This window comes from Salvelinus namaycush, unplaced genomic scaffold (assembly GCF_016432855.1).
Source record: "Salvelinus namaycush isolate Seneca unplaced genomic scaffold, SaNama_1.0 Scaffold98, whole genome shotgun sequence".
NCBI lineage: Eukaryota > Metazoa > Chordata > Actinopteri > Salmoniformes > Salmonidae > Salvelinus > Salvelinus namaycush.
This window is the reverse complement of record NW_024061730.1, coordinates 412,746-429,786: the sequence shown is the minus strand read 5'-3', so window position 1 is coordinate 429,786 and position 17,041 is coordinate 412,746. Positions and strand designations below refer to the sequence as shown.

The window sequence follows — 17,041 nt, the reverse complement described above, 5'->3', positions numbered from 1 at the left end:
ACATTAATATAGGGCAGGGGTCTCCAACTACATTAATATAGGGCAGGGGTCTCCAACTATATTAATATAGGGCAGGGGTCTCCAACTACATTAATATAGGGCAGGGGTCTCCAACTACATTACTATAGGGCAGGGGTCTCCAACTACATGAATATAGGGCAGGGGTCTCCAACTACATTAATATAGGGCAGGGCCTCCAACTACATTAATATAGGGCAGGGGTCTCCAACTACATTAATATAGGGCAGGGGTCTCCAACTACATTAATATAGGGCAGGGGTCTCCAACTACATTAATATAGGGCAGGGTCCCCAACTACATTAATATAGGGCAGGGGTCTCCAACTACATTAATATAGGGCAGGGGTCTCCAACTACATTAATATAGGGCAGGGTTCCCAACTACATTAATATAGGGCAGGGGTCTCCAACTACATTAATATAGGGCAGGGGTCTCCAACTACATTAATATAGGGCAGGGGTCTCCAACTACATTAATATAGGGCAGGGGTCTCCAACTACATTAATATAGGGCAGGGGTTCCCAACTGTTATCCTGTATAGACCTATATGTTTTGTCTAGGTCCTATGATTGTTTAGTCTAGTTAACTAGTTTGCTTGTCCAGGGGGACGTACCATAGGAATGTAATTCTTCTCCCTCCATACAGTATGGTTGTCCCATCTCTCTCTCTCTCTCTCTCTCTCTCTCTCTCTCTCTCTCTCTCTCTCTCTGTCTCTGTCTCTGTCTCTGTCTCTGTCTCTCTCTCTCTCTCTCTCTCTCTCTCTCTCTCTCTCTCTCTGTCTCTGTCTCTGTCTCTGTCTCTGTCTCTGTCTCTGTCTCTCTCTCTCTCTCTCTCTCTCTCTCTCTCTCTCTCTCTCTCTCTCTCTCTCTCTCTCTCTCTCTCTCTCTCTCTGTCTCTGTCTCTGTCTCTGTCTCTGTCTCTCTCTCTCTCTCTCTCTCTCTCTCTCTCTCTCTCTCTCTCTCTCTCTCAATACAATTCAATTCAATTTAAGGGCTTTATTGGCATGGGAAACATATGTTAACATTGCCAAAGCAAGTGAAGTAGATAATAAACAAAAGTGAAATAAACAATAAAAATGAACAGTAAACTAATTACTCTCTCTCTCTCTCTCTCTCACTGTGTGTGTCTTCCAGGAGAGCGTCCCTTTCCCTGCACCTGGACTGACTGCAACAAGAAGTTTGCCCGTTCGGATGAGCTGGCCCGTCACTACCGCACCCACACCGGGGAGAAGAAGTTCAGCTGCCCGCTCTGCGACAAGCGCTTCATGCGCAGCGACCACCTGATGAAGCACGCTCGCCGCCACTCTGAGTTCCAGCCCGCCATGTTGAAACGGCCGTACGGGTGTGGCGGAGGAATGGGAGGAGGAATGGGTGGAGGTGTGGGCGGAGGAATGGGCGGAGGAATGGGCGTGGTCGGGAGTACTACACGCCCCGGATCCCTCAGCGACTACAACAGCCGCTCCGACTCGTCCAGCCCCACCCTAAGCCCCACCCCCAGCCCCACCCTTAGCCCAGCTAACTCGCCTTAAAGCCCCCGCCAACAGCACTTTCAGGCTCTGCCTCCAACGCCCTGATTGACCCACCCACCCACCCACCCACAAGACAAGACACACACCCACAGACAGGACAGGACTCTTTCAGTCTGTTTTAGGCCTTTTCCACCACAGGGTTTGGGTTTTACACCGGTGCCCTGTGGAATGTCTCAGCCCACCACAGCATTGCGATGGAAATAGGCGATTTAAATATTTTTTTATCATGATGGTGGTCTTAGACTGGATCCTCTTTAGCATCCGCTCCAGTCACACTTGAGTCTTTTTACCATGACAGGTGGTGGTAGAAGGAATCCTTTCAAAGAACTTGATGCCCCTGTCCCTTGTTCTAACGTCTCACCCTAACCTTGACTTCAATGGGACTACGCCACAACCCCAGCAGTAACTCTGATTCGTTATTTTGGTCAGTAGGGTTCCTCTGATTGGCTCTGGTCCTAATTGGGACCCTCCCCCTGCCCCCCGCCATTCCACTTATTGCACAGTCACTTACCTAGCGAGCCTCCTTTCCAATGCTCTGTCTGCTTGCTGCATTGTACTGTCTTCTACATCATGTACTATACTGCCTATTGGAGAGCAATCCTTTCAACAGCAAAGACAAAAAAAAATTATGCTTTTCTTGATGGCAATATTTCCATAGTATACAAATGTACTGTGTCGGCATTGTCTCTTTGAGAAGCCTCGGGCCATTGTTCCCATTTGTTATATTGTTTCATTTAGGTTGTGGTACTTAACGTTAGCGGAATCAGCCAAGAAAGAACACAGGATATTCGATATTCTAACAGGACGTTACATTTATTTGAAATGGCGAAAGGCAGAGAGATTTCATCTTCATCCTCAGGATTATAAACACACAGTTTTATTTCTTTTTTTAACTTGACTTGCACAAATACAAAACATCACTTTACTCTGAAATTCAACGCAGGTTGTATCTTCTGCCCTGCTCAGGGAAGGCCTCTTTGATAGCTTGAAATGAATGGACACAATGAAGACACGCAGAAACAAACACACACACACACACACACACACACACACACACACACACACACACACACACACACACACACACACACACACACACACACACACACACACAATAGCCTTACACTCAAACAGAATTGCACTCCTCTCCTTGAATAAATTCTGTTTTGTTTTTCACACTGAAAGAACCCATGGAAGTAGTCCTTCAAAACTAGGTCTTATCTTTGAATGGTGATGACACAAAATAACCAGTGGAAACTAGAGAGAGAGAGAGAGAGAGAGAGAGAGACAAAACATACTGTTCCCTCTTTCACTTTCATTTGAATCCAAGAGCCCATATCTCTGACTTGAATCTCTTACGTCACTGAACCACAGTGTGGCAGTGGGCTGTGTCGGTCAACACGTAAGACTTCTTCAAAAGGGGGATGTGAAGATGAGAGTAGAGACGTGTCTAACTGCCTCGCTTCATAACCTCATCCAGGGCAGAGGTGTCTAGTTCCCATGTCATCTCAGACACCTAGAACTCAACTCTTGTGTAATTGCGTCAAGATGCAGGATTATTCGTGAGAGATAAGTTCCCGTGTAAACACACCAGTCCATGGTAGGTTAGCTTCAAAGGAGCTGTCTGAGGACACGTCGATGCTGTACGGTCAACACAGGTCTCAAAACCCCTCGTCCTCAACAACACTTTAGGCCGTGTTACTGCAGGGCTGGAACAAAACCCTGCACGTGGTTTGGCGTTTGGCCACCCACCCCTGATCTTATTAGTATCGTCCTCACGATTCACCCAGCTACACACACACACACACACACACACACACACACACACACACACACACACACACACACACACACACACACACACACACACACACATACAGTACACACACACACATACAGTACACACACACACACACACACACACACACACACACACACACACACACACACACATCGCTGTGTCATGTTGACAGACAGGGTGTGTGTGAGGTGTTATTACAGTGTCTATCTCCAGAGACATGGTGGTGAAGGACAGGAAGACACTAATGACAGGGAAGAGGACTAGATCATAAACACATGGTGACATGAGGAGGACAGTTATCTAGTTATTATAGCCCCATACAGGCTGGGAGACATGAGGAGGACAGTTAACTAGAGTTATTATAGCCTCATACAGGCTGGGAGACATGAGGAGGACAGTTAACTAGAGTTATTATAGCCCCATACAGGCTGGGAGACATGAGGAGGACAGTTATCTAGTTATTATAGCCTCATACAGGCTGAGAGATATGAGGAGGACAGTTATCTAGTTATTATAGTCCCATACAGGCTGGGAGACATGAGGACAGTTAACTAGAGTTATTATAGTCTCATACAGGCTGGGAGACATGAGGAGGACAGTTAACTAGAGTTATTATAGCCTCATACAGGCTGGGAGACATGAGGAGGACAGTTAACTAGAGTTATTATAGTCCCATACAGGCTGGGAGACATGAGGAGGACAGTTAACTAGAGTTATTATAGCCTCATACAGGCTGGGAGACATGAGGAGGACAGTTAACTAGAGTTATTATAGCCCCATACAGGCTGGGAGACATGAGGAGGACAGTTAACTAGTTATTATAGCCCCATACAGGCTGGGAGACATGAGGAGGATAGTTAACTAGAGTTATTATAGCCCCATACAGGCTGGGAGACATGAAGAGGACAGTTAACTAGTTATTATAGTCCCATACAGGCTGGGAGACATGAGGAGGACAGTTAACTAGAGTTATTATAGCCTCATACAGGCTGGGAGACATGAGGAGGACAGTTAACTAGAGTTATTATAGCCTCATACAGGCTGGGAGACATGAGGAGGACAGTTAACTAGAGTTATTATAGCCTCATACAGGCTGGGAGACATGAGGAGGACAGTTAACTAGAGTTATTATAGTCCCATACAGGCTGGGAGACATGAGGAGGACAGTTAACTAGTTATTATAGCCTCATACAGGCTGGGAGACATGAGGAGGACAGTTAACTAGAGTTATTATAGCCCCATACAGGCTGGGAGACATGAGGAGGACAGTTAACTAGTCTGTAGGTAACTCTATAACAGCCTGGGAGACACGAGGGCTGTTAACTAGCTCCTACAAGGCCCTACAGCTCTATCCTACAGCTAGCTAACTCTATAACAGCCTGGGAGACATGAGGGCTGTTAACTAGCTCCTACAAGGCCCTACAGCTCTATCCTACAGCTAGCTAACTCTATAACAGCCTGGGAGACATGAGGGCTGTTAACTAGCTCCTACAAGGCCCTACAGCTCTATCCTACAGCTAGCTAACTCTATAACAGCCTGGGAGAAACGAGGGCAGTTAACTAGCTCCTACAAGGCCCTACAGCTCTATCCTACAGCTAGCTAACTCTATAACAGCCTGGGAGACATGAGGACAGTTAACTAGCTCCTACAAGGCCCTACAGCTCTATCCTACAGCTAGCTAACTCTATAACAGCCTGGGAGACACGAGGGCTGTTAACTAGCTCCTACAAGGCCCTACAGCTCTATCCTACAGCTAGCTAACTCTATAACAGCCTGGGAGACACGAGGGCTGTTAACTAGCTCCTACAAGGCCCTACAGCTCTATCCTACAGCTAGCTAACTCTATAACAGCCTGGGAGACACGAGGGCTGTTAACTAGCTCCTACAAGGCCCTACAGCTCTATCCTACAGCTAGCTAACTCTATAACAGCCTGGGAGACACGAGGGCTGTTAACTAGCTCCTACAAGGCCCTACAGCTCTATCCTACAGCTAGCTAACTCTATAACAGCCTGGGAGACATGAGGACAGTTAACTAGCTCCTACAAGGCCCTACAGCTCTATCCTACAGCTAGCTAACTCTATAACAGCCTGGGAGACACGAGGGCTGTTAACTAGCTCCTACAAGGCCCTACAGCTCTATCCTACAGCTAGCTAACTCTATAACAGCCTGGGAGACACGAGGGCTGTTAACTAGCTCCTACAAGGCCCTACAGCTCTATCCTACAGCTAGCTAACTCTATAACAGCCTGGGAGACATGAGGGCTGTTAACTAGCTCCTACAAGGCCCTACAGCTCTATCCTACAGCTAGCTAACTCTATAACAGCCTGGGAGAAACGAGGGCAGTTAAATAGCCTGTAGCTTGTACAGGGACAACAGTTAGTTCCTGAGGGCAGAACATCCACTTGTAGCTATTTTTAAAGGGTAGTTAACTCCTCTAGCTATCTCTACAAAATATTCTATCTACCTTAGACAGAGATTAGAGGCCAGATGGAGTCATTATAAGAATCCCTATAAGAACTGTGTGGTATAATAAAAATACTATCTATCACTGGTAATCTGTTATAAGGAACACCCAGTGAGTTCACTCTGAGAACCTCGCTGGGGTGTTACTGTAAACCGCCTTCATCCCTTCTACCAGCTTCTAAAGGTCACTGAGAACCTCGCTGGGGTGTTACTGTAAACCGCCTTCATCCCTTCTACCAGCTTCTAAAGGTCACTGAGAACCTCGCTGGGGTGTTACTGTAAACCGCCTTCATCCCTTCTACCAGCTTCTAAAGGTCACTGAGAACCTCGCTGGGGTGTTACTGTAAACCGCCTTCATCCCTTCTACCAGCTTCTAAAGGTCACTGAGAACCTCGCTGGGGTGTTACTGTAAACCGCCTTCATCCCTTCTACCAGCTTCTAAAGGTCACTGAGAACCTCGCCGGGGTGTTACTGTAAACCGCCTTCATCCCTTCTACCAGCTTCTAAAGGTCACTGAGAACCTCGCCGGGGTGTTACTGTAAACCGCCTTCATCCCTTCTACCAGCTTCTAAATGTCACAAAAGGTCACTAAAGTTCAATTTTACTCCTGACACTGTACCCTTGAGTTGGCCCAGAGTGACTGTACAGAGAATTGACTTAATCACAGGACAGACTGCACAGGACAGACTGCACAGGACAGACTGCACAGGACAGTCTGCACAGGACAGGAGTGAGGAAAAACTCCAGGTGAATGGGACCAGTAAAGAGACGCATGGCGGGAAACATTAGTTATTAATTTGGTCTTTAATCTTGACTTTATCTTGAGTTATGTGACGTACAGAAACTTGACTTAGTCACACAGGACAAACAGTGCAGAGGAGAGAAAAATCTCCTGATGAATACGGTGTTAACCATGTCATTGGCTTCCCTTTTAGATTCACTGAGAATTCTTCCCTCAACAGTTGTTCTCGTTACCTTGGCGATCCGATCTGTCTCTACATGAAGTCACAGGTTTCATACCTAGGCGGTGGCACCCTATTCTGGCACCCTATTCTCTATACAGTGCACTACTTTTGACCAGGGTTTATAGGGAATAGGGTACCATTTAAGATGCAACTTTGCAATGTGGCAATGTTTTTATTATGACCTTGCCATTTTTATTAGTACCCTACCATCCAACTGTTTCTAGCATGCCTCAGGTTCCCAAACACACCCAAGGCTTGGTTTATAGCTCTGGGAAGGCCCTTCGATTTCAGTTTACAGTAGATTACCTCAATGTGTTCTTTACAGCCTGTTTTAAAACAATCTCGTCATTGTAAACAGCCTGTAGACCCACTCTCATAAAGACCTGGTTTTTATCTGTACCGTTTCCTCTGTGATCGTACTCGTGAAGTTACAGGATGGCTCCCAAATGGCACCCTATTCCCTATTGCGCCCTAGTCAAAAGTAGTGCACTATATAGAGAATAGGGTGCCATTTGGGACAGCCATAGATATTATCTCTCTGAAGTAGTACACTATATAGGAAAGAGTGCCATTTGGGACAGCCATAGATATTATCTCTGAAGTAGTGCACTGTATAGAGAATAGGGTGCCATTTTGAGACGTCGCCACATTGACTCCAGCTGAAAGGCAAAGCTCTGCAGCGTGTCTCCCTTTCTCTATGCTTTCTTGGAACTACCAGCCGTGTTCCAAGCTCTGTTGGCAGCGTTTCTAGTCCAAACCCAGTGAAAGGTTCAGGAAAATATAAGACGGAGCTTTCAGCACAGCGGGTGCTCATGTCAGTCTACACTCTGTATTGAAGACATTGTAAATTATGGCCGGTGCTAAATGAATGCCTCCATGTCTAAAATAGTCTGAGGATTTCATTTCTCTGCTTCCTCTCTGACTAATCTACTGTGCTTTAGCTTCTCAATGAGCTAAGCTGAGGTCCTTGGTTTTGGCTGGGCTGCCGTTGCACAGCCTCAGTGTTGGCGTTCAGTAAAAGGCTACACACACATGCTCGCACACACAGACACAGACACACGCACACACACACACACACACACACACACACACACACACACACACACACACACACACACACACACACACACACACACACACACACACACACACACACACACACACACACACATCACAACACGCAAGGAGAAGAGAGAGTCCAGCTGGAGAGAATTCTAGGAATCCTTCACAGGGTGAAGGAAACAGGTGTCAGGCCTGTGAATGGCCAGCCTTGTCCCCCTGACTCCCCCCTCAGTATCCCCCATACCCTCCTGCCTCCCCATGGGCCTCTCTCTTCCCAGTCACCTAAAAGAAACCAGAATCAGCTTTTCTCTCCCCCTTCCAAATAGAAACTCCCCTTGTAAAAACACACAGCATCACCACTATGCCAGCTAGCCCAGACATACAGCACAGTGGAACTAGTCTAAGATAACTCTCCTCTAACGCTGTGTAAAGAGAGGCTTGGTTCAGCCCACTGTGTCTTGAGTAATCACGGAATTCCGCCGTAAAACTCAAACTAAGGAGGAGTGAAGGGACAGCCCTGTCGTGTTCCACAAATAACTCATTTTTTAAAAGCCATTCAGAATAGGTGACAGGTGGCCATTTTGAAATGTCTCTGTAGCTGTCAGATACCTCCGTAATCACATGCTCATTAGTTAACTGGACTCTGTTGAATGTTCTATATTATATATTTTCTTTCTTTCATGCAACATATACCATGTACATTTAAACATTTACACCGTCTCTTGTGGGATACATTCATACCATCCTACCCATCACGGTCAGTGCTTGTCTGACCATGTAGGTAATATCTGAAAACAGAAAAGCCATCCCTTCACAGTACCTCAGTGCGTTGTAACTGGTGTCCATCCGTTCATTCAGAACATGCCATATACCTCACTATCTCTCTATAACACTTTGCACAGTCAGTCAGACAGTCAGACAATCAGTCAGTCAGGTAGTCGGTCAGTCAGCCAATTCAGTTATGATTGTAGTTATTTTCATCTCTAGTCTAGTTCAGTGTCAGCAGCCAGTCAGGAAGATGATCCTCCAATGCCACCTCCCGTTTCCCTCTATTCCAATACCCACAATTCCTTTTACTGACCACTTCAACATAAGATGGTTCAACCTGAACAATGTCTAGGTCATGTACCTCTACAAATTTGAACTCGGTTCAAAGAGACAAAGTGATGAGTGTAAGATAACAGTTGTTTTAAAAACTTCCCCTTTTGAAACTGAAAGCTCACTGAGGGTGTCCAGGATTGACTGAGAGATGCCAGGTGTGTTTTTGACCAGCGTTTTAGACTTTGATTACTATAGTGAGTATATTACTAGACATTTATTTGTTAGATTTCAATATTATTTTCTGGCTTTCTGTTATTTCCATGTTTTATTTGAACTGCTATAATGTTATTTTGTGTTTTGTACATTTTGTTATTGTCACCTGTGTGTGTGTTCATATCATGTTTTTTAATTGATTTGCTACATTATTTAATTTTTCTCATGCTTGATTGATGCTAAGCATTACGAATAGAACGTCAGGACATTATTCATTTTCCTCGTAATCTCAGAAAACTGTACATCTTTTGTCTGTAACGCAAAGACATCGCAGGGAAATGATTCAGGAAGTTGTAATTTCAGAGGAAATTAAACCCAACTGTTGTGAATATATTTTGTCGTCGCGTCCTCCCTCAGAGTGACGCGTAAAACCATATAAACAGCAACAGCTGTATAAATGTTCATATATTATCTCATTCCAGTTTATTTTACTCTCATCACGTCCTATCCGAAACACAATGCATTATTACGGAACTACTCGTCAAAACATCACAACTGACGTGACTTTCAGAATCTGCATTCTGGAGGTAGACAAGGTTAAGCTCATGTCATTACAATAAATGACTGTGACTACCAAGGAATGGGGGAAAATATAAAATCCTTGAACAAAATGACTTCAGGTTTTTAATCATGTTGTTACAAGTTATGCTTTGTTTTTGACCCTGAACCCTGCTCTGGGTTATAAAATGATGTCATTAGGCTACACAAGAGCTGTGACTAATTATCATGGTTGGGATTTGATGGAATTGTGTGCAAAAAAAAGGCTAAATAAAACAGTGATCATTCCATAACAAACCTATAGCTATATTCAACAGACAATTGATGATAGAGCACGAACACAATTTGTATAACACTTGTGTACGAGGACATTTTAAACACGAGATGCGGAACTCAAACATGAACTCAAGTTTTTATCTTCTCTGAAAATGATTTACTTAAGATTTGACTTTAATCTCACTGCAAAAAAGAGGGAAGCAGGACGCAGTAGAATGTATTCTCTCGTGTTCAGAATGTTGTATCCATAGTTTAATGTTGGCGTTTTTTTGACATGGTCTGTGTTGCATCTAGGACATGCCAAACAGCCATCAACTGTAGCGGAACGGTGACAGTGGAACGCTCTACAGGTGAACGCCTATTCCAAAGGATAATGATATTTCATTTTTTATGCCATGTATATGTACACTGCTTACTTCAAAACCAATGTATCTGGCCTAACCTCATTTAATGGATTGTATTTATTTTTGAATTTTGTACTATATTCTTGACTGTGATTCATTTGACTATTCAAGTAATAGATTCATTATCAATTCATGCTCTTTTTCTTAGTTTGCTTATTTTTTGGTATTTCTTTATACTATTTAGTTTATGCTCTAGTCTAGTAGAGTTGCTCTCAGAAAACAAGACAAAAAAATTGTCATATTCAAGACTCCCCTTGAGGAGATGTCAGTCACCGATATACATTGTCATGGATACAAACCATTCTCATTGACCTTTAACAATATCAGTCACCGATATACATTGCCAGGGATATAAACCATTCTCATTGACCTTTAACAATATCAGTCACCGATATACATTGCCAGGGATATAAACCATTCTCATTGACCTTTAACAATATCAGTCACCTATATACATTGTCAGGGATACAAACCATTCTCATTGACCTTTAACAATATCAGTCACCGATATACATTGCCAGGGATATAAACCATTCTCATTGACCTTTAACAATATCAGTCACCGATATACATTGCCAGGGATATAAACCATTCTCATTGACCTTTAACAATATCAGTCACTGATAGTGGATAATCACTGTATTAAATGATGTCAGACAAATTGCCATCGTGGTGCAATATCATGTGCTCGTATTGGTCGTGCTCCCGTGGGCGGCAGGTAGCCTAGTGGTTAGAGAGAGTTGGACTATTAACCGAAAGGTTGCAAGATCGAATCCCTGAGCGGACAAGGTTAAAATCTGTCGTTCTGCCCCCTGAACAAGGCAGTTAACCCACTGTTCCCCTGAACAAGGCAGTTAACCCACTGTTCCTAGGCCGTCATTGTAAATAAGAATGTCTTCTTAACTGACTTTTGCCTAGTAAAATAAAAAATAAATTGGGAAGAGCGACGTACCATTTACACTTATACTGTTCCCCTTTATCAGCTGACATCGCCATAGTAACTGAGAACACATCCTGCCTAAAGCCAGATGTGATCGTCACCAAAGTCGTCAGGTACAGATGAATGTTTATAACTACATGATTCCTCTTTAGACACGCCCCTAGTAAAGACAGCATTTCATTGCTGTTACTACTAGTTCTAGCCTGCTTCTCAGCAGAGAGAGAGAGACCTGTTTGAGGCCAGACTCTCTCTCTCTCTCTCTCTCTGTGTGTGTGTGGTAGCTAGATGGAAAGACATGGGATATTTTCTCTACTCCAGTAGTCTGACAAGGTATTTATCATAAGTGGGTACAGAACATTCTGCTCTTGCAGAATGAAACACATTCTTCATCAGTCTCAGGCTACCAATATTGTACCTTTTTGCTTTTTAGCACCATTAAGCTTTGAAATTACCCACAAGAGAACAAAACGTCTGGGAAGAGGTCTCTACCGCCATATCTCTAAATGAGGACCTGCTCACAAGAGAACAAGAGGTCTGGGAAGAGGTCTCTACCGCCATATCTCTAAATGAGGACCTGCTCACAAGAGAACAAGAGGTCTGGGAAGAGGTCTCTACCACCATATCTCTTAATGAGGACCTGCTCACAAGAGAACAAGAGGTCTGTGAAGAGGTCTCTACCACCATATCTCTTAATGAGGACCTGCTCACAAGACGTCTGGGAAGAGGTCTCTACCGCCATATCTCTTAATGAGGACCTGCTAAGAAGAGGTCTGGGAAGAGGTCTCTACCTCCATATCTCTTAATGAGGACCTGCTCACAAGAGGTCTGGGAAGAGATCTCTACCTACATATCTCTTAATGAGGACCTGCTAAGAAGAGGTCTGGGAAGAGGTCTCTACCGCCATATCTCTTAATGAGGACCTGCTAACAAGAGGTCTGGGAAGAGGTCTCTACCTACATATCTCTTAATGAGGACCTGCTAAGAAGAGGTCTGGGAAGAGGTCTCTACCGCCATATCTCTTAATGAGGACCTGCTAACAAGAGGTCTGGGAAGAGATCTCTACCTACATATCTCTTAATGAGAACCTGCTCACAAGAGAACAAGAGGTCTGGGAAGAGGTCTCTACCTCCATATCTCTTAATGAGGACCTGCTCACAAGAGGTCTGGGAAGAGGTCTCTACCTACATATCTCTTAATGAGAACCTGCTCACAAGAGAACAAGAGGTCTGGGAAGAGGTCTCTACCTCCATATCTCTTAATGAGGACCTGCTCACAAGAGGTCTGGGAAGAGATCTCTACCTACATATCTCTTAATGAGAACCTGCTCACAAGAGAACAAGAGGTCTGGGAAGAGGTCTCTACCTCCATATCTCTTAATGAGGACCTGCTCACAAGAGGTCTGGGAAGAGGTCTCTAACTACATATCTCTTAATGAGGACCTGCTCACAAGAGGTCTGGGAAGAGATCTCTACCTACATATCTCTTAATGAGAACCTGCTCACAAGAGAACAAGAGGTCTGGGAAGAGGTCTCTACCTCCATATCTCTTAATGAGGACCTGCTCACAAGAGGTCTGGGAAGAGGTCTCTACCTACATATCTCTTAATGACGACCTGCGTTGCTTTTATAACCACAGCGGGAGGGTTGTCCTGCATCTTTGTGAGGATTTGGTTTCCTATGGTTACCATGGCAGCAAGACACTCTGTTACCTCATGCTCCGTTATGATGTCAGCAGGTGACTGTGGTCCAAAATGACACCCTAGTTTCTGTAGTCCACAAGCTCTGTTCCAATGTAATGCACTTTAAAATGTAAGTAGGGTGCCATTTCAGATATATACAATACACTGAACTGTGTTCATAATGTCCAGTACAGTAGACTGTGTTCATAATGTCCAGTACAGTAGACTGTGTTCATAATGTCCAGTACAGTAGACTGTGTTCATAATGTCCAATACACTGAACTGTGTTCATAATGTCCAACACAGTAGACTGTGTTCATAATGTCCACTACAGTAGACTGTGTTCATAATGTCCAATACAGTAGACTGTGTTCATGTGTTCATAATGTCCAATACAGTAGACTGTGTTCATAATGTCCAGTACAGTAGACTGTGTTCATAATGTCCAGTACAGTAGACTGTGTTCATAATGTCCAGTACAGTAGACTGTGTTCATAATGTCCAGTACAGTAGACTGTGTTCATAATGTCCAGTACAGTAGACTGTGTTCATAATGTCCACTACAGTAGACTGTGTTCATAATGTCCAATACAGTAGACTGTGTTCATGTGTTCATAATGTCCAATACAGTAGACTGTGTTCATAATGTCCAGTACAGTAGACTGTGTTCATAATGTCCAATACAGTAGACTGTGTTCATAATGTCCAGTACAGTAGACTGTGTTCATAATGTCCAATACAGTAGACTGTGTTCATGTGTTCATAATGTCCAATACAGTAGACTGTGTTCATAATGTCCAGTACAGTAGACTGTGTTCATAATGTCCAGTACAGTAGACTGTGTTCATAATGTCCACTACAGTAGACTGTGTTCATAATGTCCACTACAGTAGACTGTGTTCATGTGTTCATAATGTCCAATACAGTAGACTGTGTTCATAATGTCCAATACAGTAGACTGTGTTCATAATGTCCAGTACAGTAGACTGTGTTCATAATGTCCAGTACAGTAGACTGTGTTCATGTGTTCATAATGTCCACTACAGTAGACTGTGTTCATGTGTTCATAATGTCCAATACAGTAGACTGTGTTCATGTGTTCATAATGTCCAATACAGTAGACTGTGTTCATAATGTCCAATACAGTAGACTGTGTTCATAATGTCCAGTACAGTAGACTGTGTTCATAATGTCCAATACAGTAGACTGTGTTCATAATGTCCAGTACAGTAGACTGTGTTCATAATGTCCACTACAGTAGACTGTGTTCATAATGTCCAGTACAGTAGACTGTGTTCATAATGTCCAATACAGTAGACTGTGTTCATAATGTCCAGTACAGTAGACTGTGTTCATAATGTCCACTACAGTAGACTGTGTTCATGTGTTCATAATGTCCAATACAGTAGACTGTGTTCATGTGTTCATAATGTCCAATACAGTAGACTGTGTTCATAATGTCCAATACAGTAGACTGTGTTCATAATGTCCAGTACAGTAGACTGTGTTCATAATGTCCAGTACAGTAGACTGTGTTCATAATGTCCAGTACAGTAGACTGTGTTCATAATGTCCAGTACAGTAGACTGTGTTCATAATGTCCAGTACAGTAGACTGTGTTCATAATGTCCAGTACAGTAGACTGTGTTCATAATGTCCAGTACAGTAGACTGTGTTCATAATGTCCAGTACAGTAGACTGTGTTCATAATGTCCAGTACAGTAGACTGTGTTCATAATGTCCACTACAGTAGACTGTGTTCATAATGTCCAGTACAGTAGACTGTGTTCATAATGTCCAGTACAGTAGACTGTGTTCATAATGTCCACTACATCACTGTGTTCATATCTGTCAACGAGGGCCTCTGAAGTCCATACGAACGGTCACATGATAATTCCTCTAAGCTCTATTCGAGGAATCCTGTAGGAATGTTACAGTCCTCCACCTTGTTAGTTTTGGTTGTCTTGATCCTTGTTTGATCACACAAGATGTAGAAACACTGCTGCAGGCAGAAATATGTGGCTGGAAGTTTCCATTCGAAGCAGAAATATGTCTCCTACTGTACTGTTAAGTGTCGTCTCTGAGACCAAGTAGTCTACGGGCTAAGCTAACATAGTATCTAGTATCAATATGGGGAATACACAGTATATCTGAGGTGATTGTTATTGAATGGTACATTATCCACTAGCATTACCACCCGCCCTCTTTAGAGTGGTAGAATGATATCCAATCAGGGCTGAAACTCTGATTAATTGATTAGTTGATCACCCTGTGTGTCTCTGTACTGCCCTGTAACCATACCAACAGAACCTGCCTTCTAAAAGGGGGAACGTGGTGTTTAAGCTCATCGTTAGTTTGCTGTAAAGAGTAGTGTCACGGTAACGCTGTTTGTGTTCGCCTGATGTCATCACACCGGTGGCTTTACCTGTCCCTGCTTTTGGAAAAAATGAACCCTCTTTAGAGTCTAAATGAGGTCTTCTGTAATATTGACCAATATTTGTCCCAGTATGTATATACCACAGCTATGCTGCCATGGAACCATAATGTGTATACAACGTCTCAATGAAACTCAGTCACTATGTTGAGGTGTCCCAGCTGTACAGTTCCCTGCAAACATTCATGTCCAGAATGACAGACATGTACAGTTATTCCTGGTCTGATGTGTCTCTCTGCTTACATCTACCTTTTTGTAGGAGGTTCTTTTTTACTCCCTAGATGATTATTTTGTGATGACTATGTCCTATGCAAATATGAAAAAAATTAACAGGATTAATACGATATAATGTTATGTTGTCTTAACTTGTATGCATGGATTTGTGAAGTTTACATTTGGTAAATTAAATTCATAAATTAGCATTTTTTTTTATGTTTTACGTGTCTTTTTTTGGACAGTAGCTTAAATATGATAAATAATCATTTTAATGTTGTCAGTGTCTTTTTCTGGATGATAGTTTAATTTGTACAGTAATTCATAGCCACATACAGCTCCCACTATATGCCCGTTCACGCCGGTTTCATCACCCTGACAACAGACAACTATGGCTATGTCCCAAATGGCTCCCTAATCATTACTATGGGCCATGTAGTAGTGCTCAATGGAGGGAATAGGGTTCATCATTACTATGGGCCCTGTAGTAGTGCTCAATGGAGGGAATAGGGTTCATCATTACTATGGGCCCTGTAGTAGTGCTCAATGTAGGGAATAGGGTTCATCATTACTATGGGCCCTGTAGTAGTGCTCAATGGAGGGAATAGGGTTCATCATTACTATGGGCCCTGTAGTAGTGCTCAATGGAGGGAATAGGGTTCATCATTACTATGGGCCCTGTAGTAGTGCTCAATGGAGGGAATAGGGTTCATCATTACTATGGGCCCTGTAGTAGTGCTCAATGGAGGGAATAGGGTTCATCATTACTATGGGCCCTGTAGTAGTGCTCAATGGAGGGATATAGGGTTCATCATTACTATGGGCCCTGTAGTAGTGCTCAATGGAGGGAATAGGGTTCATCATTACTATGGGCCCTGTAGTAGTGCTCAATGGAGGGAATAGGGTTCATCATTACTATGGGCCCTGTAGTAGTGCTCAATGGAGGGAATAGGGTTCATCATTACTATGGGCCCTGTAGTAGTGCTCAATGGAGGGAATAGGGTTCATCATTACTATGGGCCCTGTAGTAGTGCTCAATGGAGGGAATAGGGTTCATCATTACTATGGGCCCTGTAGTAGTGCTCAATGGAGGGAATAGGGTTCATCATTACTATGGGCCATGTAGTAGTGCTCAATGGTGGGAATAGGGTTCATCATTACTATGGGCCCTGTAGTAGTGCTCAATGGAGGGAATAGGGTTCATCATTACTATGGGCCCTGTAGTAGTGCTCAATGTAGGGAATAGGGTTCATCATTACTATGGGCCCTGTAGTAGTGCTCAATGTAGGGAATAGGGTTCATCATTACTATGGGCCCTGTAGTAGTGCTCAATGGAGGGAATAGGGTTCATCATTACTATGGGCCCTGTAGTAGTGCTCAATGGAGGGAATAGGGTTCATCATTACTATGGGCCCTGTAGTAGTGCTCAATGGAGGGAATA

At 43.5% G+C, this 17,041-nt stretch overlaps 1 protein-coding gene and 1 long non-coding RNA gene across 2 annotated transcripts; both read left to right on the top strand.

Annotated features, from left to right (window-relative positions):
* Positions 1–1,082: 1,082 nt before the first annotated feature.
* LOC120043633 (Krueppel-like factor 13) lies at positions 1,083–2,725 on the top strand. Its single transcript, XM_038988187.1, has one exon. It carries the CDS (start codon positions 1,097–1,099, stop codon positions 1,547–1,549), a length of 453 nt encoding a protein of 150 aa, XP_038844115.1. The 5' UTR covers positions 1,083–1,096; the 3' UTR covers positions 1,550–2,725.
* An 8,449-nt stretch (positions 2,726–11,174) lies between these two features.
* LOC120043624 lies at positions 11,175–15,814 on the top strand. The gene is made up of 2 exons (XR_005476490.1): positions 11,175–11,744; positions 11,808–15,814. It is a non-coding gene; the product is annotated as an uncharacterized LOC120043624 (long non-coding RNA).
* The last annotated feature ends 1,227 nt before the right edge of the window (positions 15,815–17,041 follow it).

Excerpts from the sequence above, each read along its gene's own strand:
- LOC120043633 (XM_038988187.1), top strand. The coding sequence starts at position 1,097 with ATGAACAGTAAACTAATTACTCTCTCTCTCTCTCTCTCTCACTGTGTG.